Raw genomic sequence first — 16,304 nt, 5'->3', positions numbered from 1 at the left:
CCCCACACATTCCCGGCCCCACACCACCCCCGTGCAGCCGGTACTGCCAGCCCCACACATTCCCGGCCCCACACCACCCCCGTGCAGCCGGTACTGCCAGCCCCACACATTCCCGGCCCCACACCACCCCAACGCACCCAGTACTGCCAGCCCCACACATTCCCGGCCCCACACCACCCCAACGCACCCAGTACTGCCAGCCCCACACCACCCCACGCCCCTGGCCCCACAACAGCCCTGCACATCTGCTCCTACCAGCCCCAGCCCCAGCCCCATGTCCCCGCCCCGGGGGGCTGCAGCCACCCAGGAGCTCCCCGAACCGCAGCCGGGGGCGGCACCAGCCCCCTTGCACGGTCCCGCCCCATGGGGGGGCACGTCCGCCCCCCACCCCCGGCTCTGGGAGGTTTTACCCCCCCGTTTACACCCCGCCTGCCGCAGCCCCACGGCGCAGCGGGAGCCCCGGGACCCGCCGCCACCCCGGGGAACCACCCGGACGCCACCCGCCACCCGGGTGCCACCGATAAGCGTTATCGGGCCGCAGCCAGGAGCCGATTTCCCCGCGGGGGCACGGCGCCAACCCCCCCCCCGGGGCCCCGCGACGGCACCTGGGGACCTCGCGTGGGGCCGGGGGGCACCGGGGACCCCCAGGGAGGCGGCAGCGCCGGGAGCCGCGGCCGGGAAGACCGGGCAGAAAGCGAGGATTAAACACCGACACGCCGCTTTCCGAGGGGACAGAGGTACCGGGCCTGGCCCCGCGCCCAGCACCTGCGTGCCGAGAGGGCGGCAGGGGACAAGGGTAAGAGCCGCGCCGAGGGGGCCCCCGCAGCCCCCGCAGGGACGGGCCCGGGGCACGAGGCAGCCCCCCCCCCCCCGCCCCAGCACAGAGCCGGGTCCCCGCCGCCGCGACGCCGGGGCCGAGCGAGGGCCCCAGGGCGGCCCCCCCGGACGGGCGCTTCGCCTGCCAGCGCCGAGTCAAAAATAAACACAGCCACTTCCACGGAATACACTGATTTTTCTTCCCTTTTTTTTTTTTTTTTTTAATATATACTTACATTAAATACATTGGTAAATCAGCAGTTGAATTCTGTTACCATGATTGTTATTTAAATGCAATGTAGGAGCTTTCTCAAAGAAAAGAAAAAAAAAAGATCAGAGACTAAGCGGAAGGAGGAAAAAAAAAAAAAAAAAAAAAAAAAAAGGAAAGACGACTTTAAAAAGCTGCAGTGTCCCCATTTGGTCCAGGGTTTTAGCCAGAAGGCTCCACGTAAGAGGTGGGACGGGGACGGGGCCCCGGGCGGGTGCTGGGGCACCGCAGCCCCGGGGGACGATCCCGCCGGAGCCGCCGTAAGGCAGCGGCCGCGCTCCCCCCGCTCGGCCCCGTTGGCACCAGCGACCGGCGCCCCGGCAAGCCAGGGCCGCCCCGAGGCTCGAGCCCGCGGGCATCGGGCGAGCAGCGCGGAGGCGGCTCCTCCACCCGGGGCAAAGCGGGACCGTCCCTTGGGGGCTGCCCCTGCCGCGGGGGCCTGATCCTCGGCCGGGGAAGCCGCTCGGCACCACCGACCCTCTGCACCGGGGCAGGGCGGGCGCCTACGAGCTCCATCCCCGCCCCGGGGAGCTTCACGCCAGGCCGGTCCCGCTGCTCCCCAAAACTGCGCGAGGGGCCCGGGCGGGCGGCGGACGTTTGTGCAGCGACCTGCTCGGGGGGTCTGCGCCGCCCCCGGGGACCCCAGAGCCCGGCAGCTCCCGCCCTGCGGGCAGGTCCCCCCGCTGGGAGGGGCCAGGTCTACCCCGACCCCAGGGCCCAGCGGGACCAGGGAGAGCGGCAGGACGCGGCCCGAGCGCGGGGTGCCGGGGAGGAACCCAAGAGCCAGGCTGTGCTGCCCTCTACAGACCCGCCGCGCCGCCTGTTAGACTGGAGAATTACGTGCAATTAGCCTTATGGGCGCGATTAGTAATTAGCAATTAGCAACCGTGCTCCGACACACGCGCGCCTGCACGACGCCAGCCCGCGGAGACGCTCCGTTCCGGCTCGGCCCCCGAGCGCGCTGCTGGAGCGGGCTCACACGGAGCCGGCGCGCCCGGAAAACAGGAGGCCTTTTGCCCCGCGACCGGCCTCTCCCCGGGGAGAGGAGCCCGCTCCGGCGCGACCCTTCCCTACTCCGCGCGGGACCGTCGGATGCCACCTGGTAACATCCAGCTCTCCCGGGCCCAGCCCGCTGCACGGAGGCGCCGCGACCACTTCTCCAGCCCAGAAAGCTCCTCGGGGAAAGCAGAAAAACCAGCACTACGACGCCTTCTCCCTCCGCTGCTCCCGAGCCCCCGGAGAGCTCGGACTGAACAGGACCAAGAGGAAAAAACAAAACAAGGTGCATCTTAACTGGACATTTCCACGACTAAAGTGCAAACCAGAGACCGTTCATGCAGCTGCTGCTAGTCTGGAGGAGGGAAGGGACAAACCAAAGAGCGAGAGAAGAGACCAAGGGGGTCGTCACCGCGAGCGAGACGGCGGCAGCGCCGGGGCGGCCACCCCACTCGCGAGCCCGTCGGCCGCGGGTGGCACGGCAGAGGGGCCGGCAGGGCACGGCCGCAGCAGGATCACCGGAGGGACGTTGCTCATGTCGTGTTCATAGCAATAACACGCAACGACTAGTCACAAAGGCGTAGCAGTGCTGACGATTACCTGCGTTAGCTTCGTAGCGATCGGTGCTCAGGGACAGACTTTCTGGTTACAGCAGTCTTCCCCGCTTCCCCCCTCCCCCCGTAAAAAGTTCCCAGGCACTTCCGATCCTTCGGCAAAAAAGGCCACCTAGGAAGAAATTAAGGACACTGCAGCTTTTCCCCCCTGAACAGCGAAACAAAAGGAACAGGAGAAAAAATTAAAAATAAATCCATGAAAGACCCCCTCAGAAAAAAACCCAGGTTTTCTGGAAGTCTCCGGTTCCAACTTGTTCGTCCTAAAGTGAACCTCTAAGGATGATGTTGCCACCTCCTCGCGTCTCTCCCCGCCCCAGCTCTAAGGGGAGGATAGAAGGAGAGACGTTACAAGACCGAGAACACAGATTTACCAAAGCAAAGAGGGAGGTGGGACAGGGAGAAAGGTCGAGGGAGAAATCAGAATTAGGTAGCTATTTGCACCTATAATACAAAGTGAAGAAGAGTTTGTTTTTGGAAGTTAAGTCCCCGGCTGATCTAGTTCCACTGTCATCAGGATGGTGGTAACAGGTGTCTGGTGGTGGTTTTGAAGCATTAAAAAGTGCAGTTAGACAGAGCTCTCGGGAGGGTTTTGGTTCAGACGGGTTTCTCAGTGTGCCGTTATGGAGGTGAGGTGTGGTGGACGGGGGAATGGAGGTTATATCTTAGCTCTTCCTCTCACGCTGGCATCTGGCTAACGCCACCCTTTAGTTGCTACAGCACTGGCTCTTGTTCTGCTGGGTTTGCTCGTGAAGGTCCACGCCTCTGCTCCTCCCTGCCGCTCCGCTCGTGCTCTGGGGCTCGCTCTTTGGCAGCTTCTTAGCTGGAGTGGGAAGATGGGCGAGACCGAGGTGGACAGAGCAGGGGGGAGGTTACGAGCCGCTCGGCGCAACGGGAACGCGCTCCCTCGGCCGCAACGGCAGCGCCGAGCCCGGGGCCTGGCACCGGCACCAAACAGCACCCGCCTCCCGGGCTGGCGGCCCCGACACCCGGCCACCGGGGCAGCCCCGAGACGCTGCAAGAGCTGGTCCGGCTGCAGGCGCTTCCCTGCCTCCGGGCCCAATCCTGCTGCAGAGCCGCGCTGAGGGCTCCAGGGAAGGCAGAGGGACCTGCCAAGATCCCCGCTTCCAAGACGGGGTGAGAGCGCTGCGGGCAAACCGGGCCGGCTCACACTAACGCTCTGCTCCGCCACAGAGACCCCAGTGTCACCCTGGCCACACCGGCAAGGCCCTCGCTCTCGCCAGGTGCTCCCCCAGCAAAGAGCAGCTTCTTTCTGAGCTGCTCTTGCATTAACCGAGCTTCGGTTCCACACGCCTTGGTGCTGAGCCCCGTTAGCAGTGTCCCAGCGCCCGCTCTGCACCAAGCACAGCTGCCGTGTGGCTGCGAGGAGCCCTCTTCACGGGAGGGCAGGACGGAAACGAGCCCCCTCGGCTCCCCGGCTCCCCGCAGAGCTCCCGCCCGGAGGCTGCAGGACAGCCAGCGCCCCACACCGCCACGCTGCGCCCCCCCCGCGCCCCCCACCGCGGAGCCTTACCGATGGCCAAGAAGAGGTCGTTCACGTTCATCGCCGTCTTGGCCGATGTCTCCATGAACAATAGGCTGTTGTCATCTGCGTAGGCCTGTGCCTCCTGGAAGGGACGAGAGCACCGGATGAGCGCTGCACAGCCCGAGCCCCGGCCCCCCTCCTGCTGCAGCACCGAGGGCCTTTCAAGTCGGGGACAGGCAGAACGGCCTACAAAGACCCAGAGGCGTCTCGGACTCCACCACTTACTTCGTATTCCACCATACGTTTGCTGGCCAGATCAGCCTTGTTGCCCGCTAGGGCGATCACGATGCTGGGGCTGGCTTGTCTCTGCAGCTCTTTCACCCATGTCTTCGCCCGTGCAAACGTTTCCTGGGAGCAGAGGGAGGGAGTCGAGGCCAGTTCGACCGCCGCGCGGCAAGGCAGCGCCGAGCGGGACCCCCGCCCAGCAGCACCACGCAGGGAGGTGGGCTGGGGGAGACGACCCGTGGCTGCGCGGCGGGGGCCGCGAGCACCCGCTGATTTGCGCAGCCTTTGCTTCAGAGCAGTTTCATTAACGCGCCCCACACCGTGCAGCGGAGCGGCTTTGACAGGGACTTTACCTGGTTGGTGATATCGTAGACCACGATGGCAGCTTGTGCCCCCCGGTAATACATCGGGGCCAGACTGTGATATCTTTCCTGGCCAGCTGTATCCCAGATTTCAAACTTTACTGTTGTGTCATCCAGGCAGACAGACTGTGTAAGAAACGCCGCTGTCGGGAGGAAACAAGGTGTTAGCGCGGGGTCAGCCACCCCCGCGGCAGGCAGGGACCACGCGGAGCGGCAGGACGCCCTCCCCGCACCGCTCAGGCCGAGCCCGGAGGGGACGCGAGCTCCGGCTCGCTCCCACCCCGCATCCTGCTCCCGGGACCACGCTGCCTCTCTAGCTGGAGGAGTCTGTTAGTCACGTCAAGCCTGGCCACCGTTCAGACCCGCTGGAAAGAAGTCTTGCCGCTCTGTGTGAGCAGCATGTTTATCAGGGGATCAGCACGGGCTCCCGCGCTGACTGCAGAGGAGTTACTGCCACCTCCACCAAGGTGTCGGCGCTCGCGGCTGCGAGACCGCAGCGCCGAGGCGTGGGGACCGTGGCTAGAGCCCAGGCTCGACTTGCAAGGAGCAGTCAGTCACGTGCCTGCGTCTAGTCCACGTAACGCAGCTGCAGAGCAAGGGGTCAAAGCGTGATGCTGGCCTATAGTTAAAGAAAAACAGAGCTGGCGTGGGGCAAAAGTTTGGACGCAGTTGGCTGCCGGAGCTCTGATGCCGAAGGGTGTTAGTCGAGGACACCCGGGTCCCCTAAACACCCACCGCCCGGGTGCCTCTTGCGAACTCACCCCCGATGGTGCTCTCCTGGTACTCGTGGAACTGGCCCTTGACGAAGCGCAGCACCAGGCTGGATTTCCCCACCGCCGACTCGCCCAGCAGCACGAGCTTGAACTGACAGATTTTACTAGCTTGGGACTGACCATTCGGCCTGGCGGCTCCTCTGCTGGTCATGGCCTGGGTCCTGCTAGCACCGGGCACCCGCGAACCAGAGAACCGTGAGGGCACCGACCAGCCCGGGCAGGGGCAGGGGCTCGGGACAGAGCAGAGGCGTCTGATGTGCTCAGCTGTCCTGGAACGAGAAGAGAGCAGTCAGCGCGCTAAATCCACGTAGCGCAACGCTTCCACGTTCATCCAGGGCCCTTTCGAGTCTCCTGAGACACATTCTGCCGGGCGTCAGCAGGCGAGCTCTTCTCGCCTTGAGCTAAAGCACACTCCTTCCCTTGTTACGGTCCTTTGCCCCCACCCTGAGCCGTGACTCAGGGGCGCAGGTGCCCCAGGAGACCCGGGGAGCAGCTCCCCCACCTCCCCGGCACACGGGAGGCAAGCATCCTCCCCAGACTCACAAGATATTCGGGCAGCTCTGCTTCCCGAGCCTTTACTCCGGAGGTGCTTCAAGGAGTAACAAACTGGTAGGTAGAAACTGATCGAGGAGCCAGGCAAACCGGATCCTCGCAGCCGAGCGAGGCTGGGAGTGAGTCAGCAGTGCTGGCGGACGCCTCGCTCGCGCGCCGAGACACGGCCGGCTCCTCCCGGGCCGCGTTACGCCGCCGGCGACCGGCAGCCCGGGCAGGGGGGCCGCGCTGCCTCCGCTCGAGCGAGGGGCAGCGCGAGGGCATCGGCCTCGAAGCAGGCAGGAGACGCTGCTCAAGGCCTGGAGGCTGCTCTTGTTTATGCAGTAGCCGAGCGGATTCCACGACCGTTCCCCTCCCGCCAGCCGGCTGCCAGGAGGAGGAGCTGGAGCCGAACACCCTGCCGTTCTGCCTTTAAGTTCCTCAGCTCGGTTCATTTGTCCGTTCTCTCCACGTTTCCCCCCTCAACGCGTCTGGCACAGGTCTGACGGAGCCGCCCGGGCTGGGGGCACAGGCTGCATCTCCCTCCCCGTCCCTTTGGGATGGAGCCTGCCGCAGCACCGCCAGATGCGTGCAACCGGTTGTGTACAACGCCGGCCCACGAGCGACGGCTCCCGGGCGGCTCGGCACGGCTGGGCTTGCCCCCTTTCCCCCACCACGCGCGGCCAGCTGGCGCTCGATCTCCGCTCTCAGCTCGGGCTGCTCCCTCAGATCCACGCAGCCCCGGAGAAGCCAACAGGATCGACACGGCGCCCAGGACCGCGTGGCTCCTCGAAGCTGGAGGACGCGACGTGCACGCTGGGAGGGGGCTCCCCCAGCACCGGAGATGAGAGACGGAAAAAGAGACACCCGTAACAGGGGCCATTAAGCAGTCTGAGCTTCGGCCCCTGCAGTTCACAGGCCTAGAGAAAGCACTTTGTTTTGTTGCCTTTTTGTTGTTGTTTTAAACTAACCACATTCTCTGTTTTAATACTCCGGTCCCAAGGTTGCCGCGAAGCAGTGCTGGAGCAGAGATTTATCTGCACCACCAGGGCCAAGCAGACAACCGGACAAGGACCATAGAGACCAGATCAACAAACGGAAAGTGGTTTGTTGCCAGTTCCCCTTCCCCATCTGCTTGAAAACGTAAGCAAAGTTAAGGCCAGAAAAGCCTAGCAGGAAACGCTCACTAACCACAGCGTTTTTACAGAACAGACCCTGACAGCCAGCTATTCCCAAACCTATTCAGGAAAAGGAGGAATGTTCTCACGCACTCCCCACAAAGATACGGGAATGCGCTGGAAACAGACTCAGAACAGCTCAGAGAGCTCCAGCAGCGACGCGGGCGCTGCGCGATCAGGTTTCCCGGGGCAGAGCCTGCCGCACGCACGGAGGAACGCGTCCTTCCTCTTCCAGGCCCGCACAGGGAGAGGGTGATTAAGCAGCGACCTCGGCAGCATCCCGAGCTTCCTGGGGACGGCCGCGCGCGACGCAGGGGGAAGCGCCCGAGCTGCCCCACTCTACCCACCGCTTCGGGAACCGCTTGCTCGGGCGGTTGGCTCCGTCCAGAGAGGCAGGAGCGGCCTTAACTCCGGATGAGGCCAGGCGCAAATGAAGAGTTATGAGAAGGTGAATAAGCCACAAGAGATATAAAATACCTCCTCCTGCATGTAAGGAAACACCTTTGGTGCACCTGGAAGACCAACGTGCTCCCACCACACCCCATATCCTTCTTTTTCCCCCACCTCAATGTACCGGCCAGCAACCAACGCTTCCTGCGACCATTCGGCTTCGGCCCAGACCACCGGTGCGGTGTTTGTCGCAGCACAGGTCAGGGTACCAAAGGAACCCGCTAAAGCCGCTCGCAGGTCACACAGCGGACTTGGTGAGGGGCTAGACGCCCTTGATTTTCAAGGTCCACATCCGATTTCTGGTCTGCTGTGCTAGGTTTGCTTCGGCCTAGAGTTATTCTCACAAGCTTAGAGGCAGAGATGAAGATTTTACAAATATTTTTCACTATTCTCATGAGAAACCCCTGTCTCAACAGCAAAACTTCCTACAACTGAGATACCAACCTGCCACCAACAGTCACAGGCCCTTGAGAGAGGCCAGGCAAGAGCTGGACCCACTCTCCAGTGGAGATGGCACAAGGCAGGTTACTCGCTTCAGCCCCAGCGCGGTGCTGAGCCAAAGCAGGACCAGGACCAGGACCAGCCCCAGCACAGTGCTGAGCCAAGGCAGGACCAGGACCAGCCCCTGCAGCTGCCCGAACGCCAGTCTCAAAGCTCTCTCCCTGCCTTCAGCGGGAGAGGAAAGCACCCAAACCAGCTCGCCAGTGGCCAAGCCACACATCCGAGACCTCAGACACTGTTTACCAACCCCAGGAACACCGTTCTCAGCTTTCAGCAACCGAAACTTAGCAACTTTGTTGCTTGGCTTTTCTCCGTCAGTGACATCAACTTCTTCCCCTGGAAATATCATTTAGCTCTGAAGCAACTGCTACCGGAATCCAGCTTCAAGACCAGAAATGTCTTGGTCTCCCTAAGTTTGTTTTTCCTTCCTTTTGCCAATTAAGCCCAAAGCTGCCAGGGCCTGGTCCTTTCAGCAGGACTGAAACAGGCCAAGAACGACAACATCGGCTCCAAGGTGGCAACTCAAGTCAGTCCCAGAGCTATTTCCTGGAGGACTGCTCCTCCAGGCCGCACTCGGGTCCGGGCTCCCCTCCTTCCTCGGGAAGGATTTTGGACGTGTACCTGGTTATTTTTGCCCAGAAGTATTTGTATGCCCAACCCTCACCACAAGCATGCAAGCAGGCCCCAAAACACTCTCCCCTCTCTAAGGTTTATCTGACACCTCAGACCAGCGGCTCTAGCGACTGACTGGAGACGGGTCCAGGTAGGATATTCCTGGAGCAGGACCTGACCGGGGGTGGAGCATCCATCTAACAGAGCATCCTGCTCCCCCGGGGGATTGCCACATCATCACGCGACCAAGCAGGTAGATTTGCAGCTTATACCCAGACCTTCAATAGCAGAAGTGAAAGCGGCTCTTCTGAGCTCCTGCACTATCCTGGTGCTGATCCAGCCTCCTCGGGAACCTCGAGCTCAAAGGCGTTCACCACGGGCAGCGAGACACCGGTGAAGCCCGGTCCCCGCTACGCCAGGCAGCGGCCGTTCGAGCTCGCCCCGTTAACGTTCAGCGCTACCGTGACGTTGGACTTTCACCACTCGCTTGCAGGGGATTTCGCTACAGGCAGGTCCTGTTGTGCCACTCTGCAAATTCAGCTAGAGCCACACAGCGAGCTCCCAGAATAGATCTTGCGCTCGCTTATAAGGAACAACTGCCAATCACCACAGCCGCACAACGGAGGACTCCGGCTCAAACACAGACATCCTCCTCCCGAGAGGCTGCACTGCAGATCCTGGCGCAGGTGAGCAGCGAGGCCCTAACGCAGCCACGACCAGCGGCCGGGACTCCTGACCTCGAGGAGCAGCAGCTGCTTTGTCAGGCTTCTGGCTCCCAGCTGCACCTCTTCAGCTGGCGGTCGTTCAACGTATGATCTAGCCGCACAAACTTTTAACTCGGGTTTTGTTGCTGGACCTCAAGACCCAACAGCCAGCGGATTCCAGCCGGCGGCAAAGCCTGGGCCCTCTCCTGCTACCAGCCCGAGGCCCAGCACCTCCTGCGCCAGCATCCCCGATGCCACCCTTCCCCTCCGAGGGGAGGCCGGGCCTCCGACTGCCTCCTCCTTCCCACGCGCTTCTCGCTTGCTGGCCGCGCTTCTGCCAATTCAGACGCAGGTCGGCACCGCGAAGGGCAGCCGGGGTGGGGAGCGAGCCCTGGCCAGGCAGCTCACCCGAGCGTCGCTGCCAGCGGTGCCGCGTCGGGGCTCTGCAAGGGAAGCAGCTCTGGGGGGGCACTGGGACGGCGCTCGGCAGGGCCGGGAGGCGAGGCAGCTCCAGGGCACTCGCAGAGGCAGCGGCCACGACAGGCTCAGGTCTGGGGAGCGCAAGGTGACTTAATCCACGCGTAAGCGGGTTAGACTCGCCGCAGTCCACCGCCAGGCCGGCCTCCAGCACCCCGGGAAGAGCTCCGCACGCAGACGCGCGTGGGACCAGCCCCCGGGCAGACGCACCGTCCCGTGGGGTCACCCGCTGCCGGGACCACTGTGGAGTCTGCTGAAGTGTAACTGAAGTTTCAGCTGTTCTTACCCAAGTCACGAACTTTTGGGGGCAGGACGGCTCCACCTCCCCTCTGCCTTGCTCGCTAGGGCCCCGAGGTGCTGCCACGGACGCAGCCAGTCCCAGAAAGGCTCTACTTCTCCTGCCTGGGGGGTTCCTGGAAGCTACTTTGGGACACGCAGGCAGGAAATCCAGCGGGCAGCACGGTCAGACAGGCTTCGTCCATCTGCCACTTGTGTTTGCACGGTGCTGCGGCTACGACAATCCTGCCAGCACCAAAAACTCCCTTTAAATGGGACTTTTCTAATGAAGTCAATCAAGAAAGACACTTTGCCCAAATTCCTTCAGACTAACAGAGCCGGCCTAAATACCAGGCAGTCAGAAGATCTGTAGCTCCCAAGACTATCGGATATTTCTACTAAAATATCACTGCAACAGGTGAAAAGTTTAATATGGTCGATCTACAGAAATCCACATCTATTTTCAGTGCACTTTAGTTTCATCGGCAATACAAGATGCGAGGCACCAGCTGAGGGAGACTCGTGGTGCTGAACAGCAAGCGCCAACAGTTACAGGCAAGACTATAACGCCTGCCAGGATACGTCCACTTTTCTCCTGCATCTGTGACCGAAGTCAGCTTTGACACAAGTTAGCACGAAGGTTTTCCCAGCAGACAGCTGTGCCCGTCCCGCTGGCAGCAAACAAGTCAACCCGCGTTTCAGGAGCAAGTTCAGGAAGTCGGAAGGCCGCTTCGCCCCGTCTCCTCCGTAACTCTGTATCACATTCCTTCCCGGAGAGCGCCCCGCCAGCGCCGGGCTGCGGAGCTCCCCGAGCCATCGGGACACGACGTTTGAGTGAAGAGACTCGCTGGCCTTTGGGCCGGCCTCTCCCCGGTGACCGCACTGCCTCAGCGACTGCCGGGACCACTCAGAGCTGCCGCGAAGCTCGAGAGCGTCGGCGGCAGAAGCGCGTTTCAGAGGAGGGGGCATCCCCGAACAGGAGGGTTGCAACAGCCGGTCTGGGTTAACTGCTTTCCTGTTGCCAGCGCTACTTTTCCTATGTCCCAATCGCATTCGAGCAACCACCGAGGCACCCGCGTGGGTTAAGCCTGCCAGGAGCTCTCATCACGGGCAGCTAGGGCGGCTCGGACGGGAGGTCTGCACGTCCCAGCTCTGCCGAGGGGACCTTGCTCTGCCCGGCCAGCGCTTCGCCTGGCACCTCCGCCTAGATTTCCTCATTCGAGGCTCTCCAGCGCGCAGCCCTGCGCGCTTCAGCCCACCCTCTGCACGAACGAGGGCTACGGGAGCACAGAAACGTTGCAGCACCTCGTCTCGGGCCTTGCTGCTTTATTTCAAGGCACTCCTGGAGAGCAGGGATACCCCGGGAGGGGTTAATCAAGGCACTGCCCTTCCACGCAGCTCCCTTTTAACCGCAGCATCCATCCCCGCAGCTGCAGCAGGTCTTCTCCTCACCACGGCCCCCACCAGCCCCTTCTCGAGGACACGCACGTATCCCCGTCCCCACGCAGGGGACAGCTGCGTCGACGGCGTTGAGGGGACTCCAGCTCACGAGCCCAAGCGGCCGTACCCTGCGAAGCCCTGCACAAAGTCATCCCGCAGCTCCCCCGTCGTTTTCCTCCTCAATGAAACATTGAGACCTGGCAACTCAGGCAACTCTGATTGCTCAGTAACTTGCGGATGTCACGAAGTTCCTGAAGCCCACGGAGAGCTCGTGCAGCAGAGATCCTCCCGCTCCCCGAGTCCGAGCCGTTGGATTCGGAAAGCTCCCCAGGCCAGCAGGACCTGCGCGACGCCGCTGAACCCCCCAAGCCTTCCCGAAAGAAGTCAGCGCGCAAAGGCAGCTAGTATCAGTGGCTGTAGCCGATTGATAACAACCTTAGGGAGGCAGCGCTGGTTCACAGTCGCAGCTAACAGCGTCCGGGAAAGGGACAGGCTACGGCTCTGCCGGTCTGTAAACCACCCCCCCGGCAGCGCACAGCGCACTTAATCAGCACTATATTCGAGATACAGCCGACAAGCGCTCAAGGCCACCCAGCGAAGCTTTCCGCCTTCCCACAGCGCAGGAACCGGGCTCCTCGGACCTCGCGGCACACCCGCGAGCCACAATGCGTTGCAGGTGCATAACCCAAACGGTTACTTTACAGTCCACGCACAGGGGTTAGGGAGAGGCACGTGCATTTTTTTTTGGCAGGCACAAAGCTGCCTGCAGAAGTCAATCTAGCACAACACCTGCAGCAAACTGTGGAAGCTGGGCAGAGAGGTATCGGGGAGGGAGAGGCTGGCTCACAAGACACCCCCAGATATGCCCTTTTAAACGGGAGGCCTACGGGCTGTTTCTTGAAGAGAGGGGAAAAAAAAAAAAACACTTATTGATCTGCTATTTCACTCAGCGTGGGTATTTGGAGAGCAGGCCCTCCATCTTGCGCGGAGGGGGTAGCTCCCGCTCAGTGCTGGCGGCTACAGCGCCGGTTCAGGCGGACACAGCCGGGAATTACATCCCGGGGACAATGATATTCCCCTTCCTTCCCCAGGGCAGCGGCCAAGCTGAAGAGAGCCCCAGGAGCCCCGGTCAGCCCGGCAGCATCGCTGGCCTCGGACGGACCTCCTCTCCCTCCGCAAGAGCTTCAGGAGGGCGAACTCCAGGGGAAGCACAAGAACGACGTCCCTGCACCGGGCCTCGCGCAGAAGCCTGCGAGACGGTTAACGCCACGACGGAGCTGCTTCCCTTAAGGGGGACAAGGTGCGAGAACGAGCGATCCCGCATGGAAAGCGGAGGCCTCTCCCGCCCCAGCAGCTCACCTGGATAACGCGAGGCACCGGCACACCGACACGACGCCGGCTGGGGGTGCCTCGGCCTCCCGCGCGTGCCGAGAGGCGATGGCGGCCTCGCGGGAAGGGGCCGGGCAGCACCGTGCCGCTCGGCCTGGACGGGCCCCGATGATCTAACCGGCCTCTTGGCTTTAGCTTCTGTGATTCACTTCCTCTCCTGCCCTAACTGACACGATGGAGTGGGCGATGGAGTATCCGAAAGTGCACAGCATCTAACGCCGGCAAACGGAGCCGCCGCCGGTCCACGGAGAGGGAAGACAGCAGTATTACCCTCAACACTCGGAGCCGTTCAGGCATCGGGACCCCACAAACGAACGTTCGCTACTCCAGCGCTTCGCAGCCCAGGCCACTCGCGCCCAGAGCACCGAGCGCACAGCGACGCGGGGGCCGAGGAAGGGGCCCGGGGGGGACGGGACACCCTCGGTCCAGCAGCCCCTACTAAAACACTATTTTCCTGCCGGAGAAAGGGGCTGCGTGCCGCTATCCCCCTCCGCACGGATGCCTTCTGCTCCGGGGCCTTTTAACGGCGTTAGGACACGAGAAGGGGATCGCAGATCCCCCAGGGCGAGGGGAGCCCGACTGCGCGGTCAGGCAGCCCCGGCGCAGGGGAGGGACGGCCCGCGCCCCCGGCCCCCAAAACGGGCGGCAGCCGCTTCCCTCCTGAACTGTCCCTGCTAAGAAATTCAGGCCAAAACAGCTTTGGGGACCGGCTGGAGGCTGGGTGGGGGGAGAAGGGGGGAATCAAAAATAAAAAAAGCACTTCACAACCCCCAGGCAACGAGCGCCTTCCCGCAACGCGGCGGCGGCCGGGCCGAGGCAGCCCTGAGCAGGGGGCCGGCAGCGGCAGGGGGGCCCCCAACCTCCACGGCCCCCCCAGGCGGGCGGAGGGGGGTGACCAGGACCCCCAGGCCTCCGCAAGCCCTGCCCCGACGCCACCCCCGGAGGCCGCTGCCCCATCGCTGGCCCTTTCCCACCCCACCCCCATCGCAGGGGCCTTCCCCCCCCCGCACGGGGCCCTGCGGCCTCAGACTCCCCCCGGCCGCAAACGCCCCTTCCCCTGCGGCCTCCCCCCACCCCCCCTCCCCCTTTTGGGACCCCCCCACACCAAACACCCCCTTCCCCCCCCAGGCCCCTCTCCCCGCCTCAACCCCTCCCCAGAAGCCCCTTCGGCCCCCCCAGAACCCCTCTCCCGCCTCACCCCCCCTCTTCTCTCCTTTCAGGACCCCACACACACCTCAAACACCCCCTTTTCCCCCCAAAACCCCCTTTCCTGCCCCCACCGCCCCTCCCCCCGCCTCGGACAGCCCCCCTCGCCCCCCGCCGCCGCCCCCCCTCCCCGGGGCCCACCGCCCCGCTCCCCCCGGGCTCCCCCCGGGCGCCCCCCGCCGCCGCCGCCCCCGGCCCCGCCCCGCCCCGGTACCTGCGGCGGCTCCGGCCTCCCCGTCGCGGCCCCCAGCGCCGAGCACACAAACAGCTGCTCAACCAAACCCTCCTCGCGCGGGCGGGATTAAGGCGCCGCCCAGCCAATCAGCGGCGGGCAGCGGGGCGACCGGCCCGCCTCTTCCTGCCGGCGCGGCCAATCGGAGAGGGAGGGCTCGCGCCGCGGCTCCACCCCGGGGCGGGGGAGCCTATCGGCGGCTGGGGACGGCCGGACGGGCAGTGCAGCACGGCCAATGGGAGTGAGGACGGGCTGGAGGGCGATCAGCCAATGATCACCGGGAACGTCATGAAAGAGGCGGGGATTGGTGTTACTGACGGAGCTGGCGACCAACGGGAAGCGCCGCCTCACTGGGGGCTTCATCAACAACAAATAAGGTGACCTAAGGGGGCGTACTCCTGCGGCCACAGCCGCCAATCAGAACGCGGGCCGCTGCCCCGTAGCCCAATCGCAAGGCAGCAGGATGCCAGCCCAGCCAACCCGAGGCCGGAGCCGCGATGACTGACGCGGGCGAGCCCCGAAGGCCCCGGGCTGCCCAAGGCAGGGCCGCCCGCGGCCTCGCTGCCGGCCAATCAGAGGCGGCGCTGGCTGTGATTGACAGCCCGCGGAGGGGCGGAAGGGCGGGCCCGCCGAGCGCGGGGGCCGCTGGGAGCCGTGACCCTTGACCCCCCCTTACCGCCGCTCCCAATTACCTCAGTCGAGCAGGGCCCTCCAATAGGGGCGGGCCCCGCCGGGGCGGAGCTTATCCTGGCCAATGGCAGCGCTCCAGAGCAGAGGTGGGTGTGGCCATAGAAGGGCGTGGCAAAGGGGCGGGGTTTTCGGCTGTGGGCGGGGCCGAGAGCCCCCCCACCGTGGGTCTGATGGGGTTGGGGGGGGCATAGAGGGAGCAGGGGCACCTATGGGGGAGGCCATGACACCATGGGGCCACGTGGGGCCCCTAGAGACCCACAGCAACATATATGGGGTCCATACAGCTGGGGGGGTCCTATAGACCCCCCCAGGGGCACCTATGGGGGTCCTGTAGCCCTAGGGGCATGTGGGGGGGGCTGTATAGACCCACAGCAACATATACAGCAGCCATATAGCCATGGGGGCACATATGGGGGGGGGCCTATAGACCCCCAGGGCACATATGGGGGGGTCATATACACCCACAGCAACATACGTGGGGGCCATAGCCCATGGGCGGGTCTTATAGACACCCAGGGGCACATCCAGGGGTCATACAGACTCACAGCAACATATGTGGGGGTGATGGCACATGGGGGGGGTCCCAGGGGCACATATGGGCATCATATAGACTCTAGGGGCACATGGGGGGGCATACAGACCCACAGCAACATATCAAGAGGCCATATAGCCACAGGGGCACATATGGGGATCCTGTATACCCACAGAGGCACATATGGGGTGGCCACAGAGTGGCTGACATGGGACCCTATAGACCTATAGAGTCAGTGTATAGGCATAGGGGCATATATAGGTGTCATTTAGAGACGAGGGTGCCTACGGGGGCCCTGCACCTCTGGGAGCAAGGCTGGCCACGTAGCGACACACGGGGGCACATGCAAGGTGCCTACAGCCACTTCTATAGGGGGACGTGCAGGGCAAGGGTTGTGCGTATACCTGGGTGAATATAGGCCTGCGCCTATAAGGGGTGAACAGAGGGGTCCAGGGCTCGCACGGCGCGTGCACGGCAGCACCCACGGCA

General features: G+C 63.5%; 1 protein-coding gene across 1 annotated transcript; it reads right to left on the bottom strand.

The window, feature by feature from the left end:
- Positions 1–1,002: 1,002 nt before the first annotated feature.
- On the bottom strand, positions 1,003–14,715 carry RAB5B (RAB5B, member RAS oncogene family). Its single transcript, XM_064498594.1, has 6 exons — positions 14,576–14,715; positions 5,586–5,866; positions 4,816–4,967; positions 4,463–4,585; positions 4,226–4,319; positions 1,003–3,514 (listed from the first exon to the last, which is right to left on the bottom strand). The coding sequence occupies exons 2-6, from the start codon at positions 5,746–5,748 to the stop codon at positions 3,399–3,401; spliced, it is 648 nt and encodes a 215-aa protein (XP_064354664.1). The 5' UTR covers positions 5,749–5,866; positions 14,576–14,715; the 3' UTR covers positions 1,003–3,398.
- Positions 14,716–16,304: the final 1,589 nt, after the last annotated feature.

The sequence above is a fragment of the Dromaius novaehollandiae genome, chromosome 28 (genome assembly GCF_036370855.1).
Source record: "Dromaius novaehollandiae isolate bDroNov1 chromosome 28, bDroNov1.hap1, whole genome shotgun sequence".
In the NCBI taxonomy this organism is placed as follows: domain Eukaryota; kingdom Metazoa; phylum Chordata; class Aves; order Casuariiformes; family Dromaiidae; genus Dromaius; species Dromaius novaehollandiae.
This window is presented reverse-complemented; position numbering and strand designations above follow the sequence as displayed.

Excerpts from the sequence above, each read along its gene's own strand:
- RAB5B (XM_064498594.1), bottom strand. The coding sequence starts at position 5,748 with ATGACCAGCAGAGGAGCCGCCAGGCCGAATGGTCAGTCCCAAGCTAGT. Across the intron at positions 4,586-4,815 it reads TCTACGATATCACCAACCAG|GAAACGTTTGCACGGGCGAA; the intron begins GTAAAGTCCCTG and ends CTCTGCTCCCAG. Across the intron at positions 4,320-4,462 it reads AACGTATGGTGGAATACGAA|GAGGCACAGGCCTACGCAGA; the intron begins GTAAGTGGTGGA and ends CGTCCCTTCCAG.